The sequence below is a fragment of the Hippoglossus stenolepis genome, chromosome 5, assembly GCF_022539355.2.
Source record: "Hippoglossus stenolepis isolate QCI-W04-F060 chromosome 5, HSTE1.2, whole genome shotgun sequence".
Classification (NCBI taxonomy): domain Eukaryota; kingdom Metazoa; phylum Chordata; class Actinopteri; order Pleuronectiformes; family Pleuronectidae; genus Hippoglossus; species Hippoglossus stenolepis.
Genome location: NC_061487.1, coordinates 19,618,369 through 19,626,807, shown reverse-complemented (window position 1 = coordinate 19,626,807; position 8,439 = coordinate 19,618,369). Strand labels below are relative to the sequence as shown.

General features: G+C 39.7%; 1 protein-coding gene across 1 annotated transcript; it reads right to left on the bottom strand.

The window, feature by feature from the left end:
- Positions 1 to 66: 66 nt before the first annotated feature.
- Positions 67 to 3,358, bottom strand: LOC118109509 (fibrous sheath CABYR-binding protein). The gene is made up of 2 exons (XM_035156660.2): positions 3,212 to 3,358; positions 67 to 1,739 (listed from the first exon to the last, which is right to left on the bottom strand). Exon 2 carries the CDS (start codon positions 1,730 to 1,732, stop codon positions 797 to 799), a length of 936 nt encoding a protein of 311 aa, XP_035012551.2. The 5' UTR covers positions 1,733 to 1,739; positions 3,212 to 3,358; the 3' UTR covers positions 67 to 796.
- Positions 3,359 to 8,439: the final 5,081 nt, after the last annotated feature.

The window sequence follows — 8,439 nt, the reverse complement described above, 5'->3', positions numbered from 1 at the left end:
TGTTCAACATGGAGTAAGATTATTTCCTCTACATTATAAAAAAAAACAGAATGCATGACCACAACGCACTTGAAATATTTTTATTTCCACAACCAAGGCACGAATTTAATTCTAAAAAAAACACCTGAAAATACAAGACTTTCATCCCTGTTGGAGGAATATTGCAAAATCCAAACAAGTGTTTTAAAGCAAAAATGTTTATTGAAAACTATTGAAAACTTATGTATCTGAAAACTATATAATCAGATACATAAATGGTCTCCATCTTTGGTTGCATTGCTTTTGTCCCTTATACCTGTCGTTTTGAATTAATGGGTTATCCACTTCAAAAAACTCATACTTTTCCCTTTGCACTCAATAAACATGATTATTTACTACACTATTATATAATTTTTAGGTTTTCATAAAGCAACAGCACCTCTTTCTTCAAGTCCCTATGAGAAATAAATTTAAATTCTTGCCCTGGGAATTTTGCATAGAGGAAGATCTCTGTTGTCCATCAAGAAACGTAATTGAACGCATATCCCCTGTCCTGCTTGAGCTCCTGTACTCGTCACCCACAGATAATATATGGCAGTATACATGTATCCAAAAACATCAATGTATCAGTATTTAGACATCATTATGTTCACTTGGCACATTTGGTTCATTTTGAAAGAGAAAATTAACCGTTTCCCTTTATTAGGCTGCACACATGAGGAATCAAACATTGTATTTGTGAAGTCAGAAGTCAAGATAAAGGTTAAAAAGTGTTTCACAGAAAAAAATAGCTATTCACTTCTTTCACTTATTGGATTCAAATCAGGTCGGTAGACAGGTTGATGTCTGTGATGGGAGCGTCATCGGGGGTCTGGACATCAATGGGGATGAGGTCATTTCCTTTCAGAGCCAAGTTCTGCAGGAGTCCACTAATGTTTTCCTCTTCGACATGACTCACGAGCTGCTCCATATTCTCTGCGGCCACCACCTCCGCAGGCTTTTCCAGAGACTCAGACTTTTCCAGCTCAAACGTGGACATCTCAGCAGTGTCTAGGCACTCCCCGCTCTCTGGGATGTCTGAGGGTACATCTGCATCGACTGGGTCAGGGGTGGGAGCTGGGGAGGGAGGAGTATCAACAGGTTGGGGAGTGACATCAGGGACACCCAGGTCAATCAAAGGAGGCGAGCAAAGCTCTGGCTCAGGGAAGGACTCAGTGAGCATGTCTGTGGCTTTCTCCAGAGCCTCAGCCGGGACTGGTAATAACTCTGAGGTGGGCTCCAAGACAGCTTCAACTTCCGCCTCGGGATTTGAGAGAGGCTCTTCTTGAGGAGTAGGTTCTGGAGCTAGGGAAATCAGAGCTTCTGCAACAGGTTCTGGTTCTGCGACAGGTTCAGGTTCTGGTTCTGCGACAGGTTCTGGTTCTGGAGGAGATGGTTCGCTGATTGAGTCCAGAAGGTTGGGTTGGGCTGGAGCTGGGGTTTCCTCTTTAACAGGCTCTGGTTCAGCTGTAAGCCCAGAGCAGACAGCAATAGCCTCTACCCCTTGACACGCTAACTGTGTCACACACTCACCCACCACTGCCTCTAGATTCTTTGGCTCCACGGCCTCTTGGGCGCACGATATCGCAGCCTCTTCTGCTGGCTGAGCAGCGGCTGGCTCCCCTGCTGCAGTCTCCCCTGCTGCAGTCTCCTCTGCTGCAGTCTTCTGCTTAGGGACAGGCTCGTCTCGTTTTCTGCTGAAGTGGTTTCCCATGGTGAACCTGTGCAGAGCGTCAAGAAATGACAATCACATTATTTTCCAAGGATTAGATGTTCAATTGTATTCTTCAAGTGGTTGCAAAAAGCAATTTATAACCTTTGCCAAGGAGGTTAAATCTGTTTGTTGGTTTGTTTGTAAACAAGATTACACAAAAAAAACTACTGGACAGATTGCCATGAAACCTGGTGGACAGATGCCGTATGGGTCCGGGAAGAACCCATTACATTTTGATGAAGATGGGATCAGGGGGGCGGATCCAGGAAATGTTAAAATTGCAGTTGGTTTAAAAGTCTCTCTAAGCCATGGAAAACCAAACTTTTTTTAAATGTGGGGACAATTTTTCAAATATCGTAAAGGATTTTTGCTCAACACTGTTGTGATGCCTCAAAATACAGTATGTTGTGTTACCCAGCATATCAGTCACATGAGAATAGAGTATTGGAGTTTATTTCTGTGTGTGGGTGTGCTTTTTAGTGAATGTTTGTTTTGTTAAATCTGCAAAATCCAATAAATATATTTCTAAAAAAAACATTGCATGATCACTGATTGGCTAGTGAATAATTTATGATTTTTTGGAAAAAACAGGCATATTTAGGGAACTGACTACTGTGCAATTTGGTGCAGCTTGGTTAGATTGCAGGGGACTGTTGGGCCTTGGTGAAGGTGTGAGCTCCACTGAGTTTTTTGTATTGTCCTTTATTTAACCAGGAACGTCCCATTGAGATAAAGATATATCTTCTTCAAGAGTCCTGGTCAAGATGGGGCAGCAGTGAAGTATAGTATAATGAAGTATAAAGTCTAATATTTCATGTATAATTCCTGTGGTTGCTGATTGCATATTAAGTTGACACTTTATTTGCAGAAATGCAACATTATTCGAGGTTACAAAACAACAAAATCAAAGAAATAAACTTAACTAAAGCTGTCAGGGTTGATTTCATAAGTTGTGCAACGGATATTCCAGTCTGTGCGTTTTGGTACATAATGTTTTCTTGAGCCCAGGGGCTGCAGCATGTGGTACGCACACTGTGCTCTGTACAGCGTGGTCCGTAAAGGTCAATGTGTGCGTTCGATTCCTTCTTTAATTTGCACCTCACCTCAATTAGGCATGAATCAGAGACATTTAGACGAGCTGAGCTCCTATTAAAGACAAATGGGAGGTTTTGGTCTCCCTGTGTTTGTGTGAAACAACCACACCTTGTTCCCAATGTACCGTCCGTCACAACCGTGGATCAACATGCTCACATGCACTCTAACGACACGATGACACCACAAACCCATATACGACTATTTATCAATGCAAACACATCAAATAATTAATGCTCTGAGCAAAAGGAACAAAGGATCTGCAGCAGACGACCCCGCCTCCCTCCCCGTGCTGAACAAAAAGTCTAAACCCTCCAAAGTGCACAGAACAACACGCGCATAGATTCAAAGTGAAAAAGAAATAACTGTAACATGTGTGTCACCAACCTTCTCAACCCTTTTTTCCCGTTGCAGTGAAATGAGGAAACGCTGCAGATGAGCTCGCACTCGACTCTGGGAAGAAGGCACGTCAAACTGTCTGTTTAAGCGCGCTCCGGCTGGAGGCACGCGGCCGTGCGCGTTCACGAACCGTGCTCGGCCCCGGGCAGAGACCACAGACGACGCGTGCACGACCCAGAGCAACACTGACGTCGATTCACAAAAGTAAGTTAACTACAAACAAATCAAACTGCACAACTGCTCAGTTCGACTTTAACACTCAGTATTTATACTATTTATTATTTCAGAGTGGTCAACATTACACAACGCTGGACTGGTCATTTGTCTAAATATAATCTGTCACTTTTAGTTTCATTATTATTGCAATTTCTTGATGCGTCAGTCCTGCAGCATTATCAGCTGATCTGTAGAGTATAAACCCCCAGACACAGTTGCTGCTGTGACACAAGTGTGTTTGTGCTGTGAAGTTGAGAAGCGCTCCACTCTGAGTTCATTGCTGACGATGAAGGCGTAAGTTCACTCACTAATACTGAATTTACAGGTCATTTGTCAACTAGCCTTTCTCTATGTGAAGAACCATCCTAATAATCAACTTGTCATGCATTGATTTCTGTTAATATAAATATTAAATCCACAGGCCAGAGGTCATGGGGCCTCACCGGGCTGAAGCCGGCTCCGTCCTCTCTGTGAACAATCCCACGAGACACTTCCTATGGATTTCAATGTGTCTCCTGCTCATCTTGACTCAGGCGCTGGCCTCCTTGTTTGTGTCTGCTGCTGTGTTCATCCGCTCCGACAACGTCCTCATCAGCCCCTTTCGAATGTGTCTTAGACACGAAGACGGTGAAGTGCGCTGCTTCCCTTTGCTGGGAGCTGAGACTGAGATAAACAACCTCCTCGAAATAGTGGTTATCCTGGGTTTGTACATTCCAGTGGCGCTGGTGGCCTTTTCCCTGTTGGCCATGCTGTTCACGGCCTACATCAAGGACGGATCTCTGCTGTGGTGTAGCGTGGTCTTGCAGGCTGTGTCAAGCCTCCTCATCCTGACCGGCATCATTGTGTTTTTGCTCCTCAATCTGCCGTTTCTGGCCTGGGAAAACATGACCCTCTGGTTTTACATCTGTGTGGCTGTGCAGGTCGAGCTGGTGATCACTACTGTGCTGACCCATGTGTCGAGGAGGAGGCTGCAGTCTGACTGGAAGTAGTCGCGTCCAAACTGTCCCTGCTTCTGCTTTACCTAAGTGTGCATGAAGATTAACAAAAAGGAAGTAATTTTCATCTGTGAACAGAAGGAAAATATTAATAATCAAACCACCAACCAACAAACATTTGAGGTGAACTATTATCATAACATTATTGTTCGACCTTAGTTGCAACATGCAACTTCACCACTAGATGTCCCTAAATTCAACACACTGAACCTTTAAGCTAATGGAAACCAAAGCAGTTATGACAGATCACGATGAATATAGATTTATATTTTTATTTAAGTTACATTATTAATAGTGAATTTTTGATCTTCATTTTTGTTAAATCTGTGTTTTTGATTTCCCTCATACAATGACTGTACAATATAGTGCTCAGTAGAAACTCATATTCACAGTGTTCTGTGCTTTGTTTATGGAAACCTCAGAAGGTTTCAGCTTTGATTTCTCAACTTAACATCCGCAGTGATTTATTGTAACATTAACACGGATGAAAAAAAGTTTTTAAACAACTTTATAATTCATGTTAAATCAAAGAAGAAATGCTGAATTTGAACGTGAATAAGTAGAAGTTGTAGTGACACTAAATACTCAGGGATGCTGTGTTAATATCATAGTCTGTGGTTAATAAACCTTTTTTACTGAATTGAAAACAAAAACAAAGAGTTGAACGTGTTTGTAAAGTCAATTTTTCTCGTCGGCCGACTGAGTTTTCATCACCATCTCAGACCAGTGGAGACGGGCCCTTCTGAGCTGTCAGGCCCCCGGAGCAGCCCGGGGATGCACATGCAGCAGAGGGGGAGCTCTGCAGGTGAGGATGGCACTGAGGTGGCGGACACCAATCCTAGGGGGCATCCCACCCATCATACCCTTCCTCACAAACTAATATTCACCATGTCAAGTGGACTGCGGTCAAGCCAGCCGACACTCGCGTCTCTGTGGTCAAATCAGCCGACACAGAAATTCCACTGCACCCATATACTCACATTTATGGTAAACCCATACAAACCGCCCAGAACGGGAACGGGAAGCGAGCGACGGAGTACTCGAAGTTAGAGGAAGAACATCCGGTTTTCAAAATAAACTGTTGACATGGAGCATAATGCAAAATTGAAAATGAAATGTATTGGATTATATTCACAAGAAGTATATATCGTCTTACCTGTGTCATTTTTATGAATAGCATTTTGACTGTATCAATAAAGAGATTTTACAAAATAAAAGTCACACATTTTTAAGGACCTCTCTGACTATCCACATAATGAATATCAAACATTTTTACTGTATAGATTAAGAGATTTTTCAAAGTAAAGTCCAACATGTGTACAATCAAATCGGTTCATTTCTGGATATTTCAAAGTACTATAAAAACACTTTGCTCAATAATTCCAGAGTGAGACTGATATGCCTGTGTTCAGGACCTCTCTGACTATCCACATAATGAATATCAAACATTTTTACTGTATAGATTAAGAGATTTTTCAAAGTAAAGTCCAACATTTCCACTGTGGAATTGATCATTTCTGGATATTTCAAAGTACTATAAAAACACTTTGCTCAATAATTCCAGAGTGAGACTGATAAGCCTGTGTTCAGGACCTCTCTGACTATCCACATAATGAATATCAAACATTTTTACTGTATAGATTAAGAGATTTTACAAAGTAAAGTCCAACATGTGTACAATCAAATTGGTTCATTTCTGGATATTTCAAAGTACTATAAAAATACTTTGCTCAATAATTCCAGAGTGAGACTGATATGCCTGTGTTCAGGACCTCTCTGACTATCCACATAATGAATATCAAACATTTTTACTGTATAGATTAAGAGATTTTTCAAAGTAAAGTCCAACATGTGTACAATCAAATCGGTTCATTTCTGGATATTTCAAAGTACTATAAAACACTTTGCTCAATAATTCCAGAGTGAGACTGATACGCCTGTGTTCAGGACCTCTCAGACTATCCACATACTGAATATCAAACATTTTTACTGTATAGATTAAGAGATTTTTCAAAGTAAAGTCCAACATGTGTACAATCAAATCGGTTCATTTCTGGATATTTCAAAGTACTATAAAAACACTTTGCTCAATAATTCCAGAGTGAGACTGATACGCCTGTGTTCAGGACCTCTCAGACTATCCACATACTGAATATCAAACATTTTTACTGTATAGATTAAGAGATTTTTCAAAGTAAAGTCCAACATGTGTACAATCAAATCGGTTCATTTCTGGATATTTCAAAGTACTATAAAAACACTTTGCTCAATAATTCCAGAGTGAGACTGATATGCCTGTGTTCAGGACCTCTCAGACTACCCACATACTGAATATCAAACATTTTTACTGTATAGATTAAGAGATTTTTCAAAGTAAAGTCCAACATGTGTACAATCAAATCGGTTCATTTCTGGATATTTCAAAGTACTATAAAAACACTTTGCTCAATAATTCCAGAGTGAGACTGATATGCCTGTGTTCAGGACCTCTCTGACTATCCACATAATGAATATCAAACATTTTTACTGTATAGATTAAGAGATTTTTCAAAGTAAAGTCCAACATTTCCACTGTGGAATTGATCATTTCTGGATATTTCAAAGTACTATAAAAACACTTTGCTCAATAATTCCAGAGTGAGACTGATATGCCTGTGTTCAGGACCTCTCAGACTACCCACATACTGAATATCAAACATTTTTACTGTATAGATTAAGAGATTTTTCAAAGTAAAGTCCAACATGTGTACAATCAAATCGGTTCATCTCTGGATATTTCAAAGTACTATAAAAACACTTTGCTCAATAATTCCAGAGTGAGACTGATATGCCTGTGTTCAGGACCTCTCTGACTATCCACATAATGAATATCAAACATTTTTACTGTATAGATTAAGAGATTTTACAAAGTAAAGTCCAACATGTGTACAATCAAATTGGTTAATTTCTGGATATTTCAAAGTACTATAAAAATACTTTGCTCAATAATTCCAGAGAGAGACTGATATGCCTGTGTTCAGTACCTCTCTGACTACCCACATACTGAATATCAAACATTTTTACTGTATAGATTAAGAGATTTTTCAAAGTAAAGTCCAACATGTGTACAATCAAATCGGTTCATCTCTGGATATTTCAAAGTACTATAAAAACACTTTGCTCAATAATTCCAGAGTGAGACTGATATGCCTGTGTTCAGGACCTCTCTGACTATCCACATAATGAATATCAAATATTTTTACTGTATAAATTAAGAGATTTTACAAAGTAAAGTCCAACATTTCCACTGTGGAATCGATCATTTCTGGATATTTCAAAGTACTATAAAAACACTTTGCTCAATAATTCCAGAGTGAGACTGATATGCTTCTTTTCCCACTCCTATGACTAGTTCCTTTTCTTGGAATGTGTAACTGTCCTACCCTCTCTTCCAGCCGCACCCATATGAAAAAATCAATCTTGCCGAAGCGATGTCTTTTCAATTTCTTTTGATCGCAGCGTGAAAGGCTCTCTTTGTGTTTGTTAATTATGTCTAGCATTTTGTTTATTATCTTATCCTTTTATAGGGATAAGGCTGAGGTTAGATTGGGGTACCCCTTTACACTACACATAAAATTTGTTTTTCTATAAAATATTACAATGAAGAGGTTACTGCTTACTTCGGGTCCCAGTTAGAGTATTTGGATTTAGTTTTGTCCCCTCATCTTCTTTGATTACGTTGAATTATGCTCTGTTCAATTAGTAGTGTTGTATTTTGTAATATTTTTTGATTTGGCACCAACTGTGGCTCCTTTGCTCCCTTCGAGCTTGAGTATTTATCACCATTTCACTATTGCAAATCTTGTAAGTACAGGTAATATATAACAAAATAAATACATAACGCCAACAATGGAGGAAATAAATAGTTTTTATAAATGAAACACTGGAGTAGTTGTCAAAAGCTTTGTTCTTTATAACAAGGTAAAAATTATGAAATCAAGAGCAGTCAGACCATATGCACTCAGA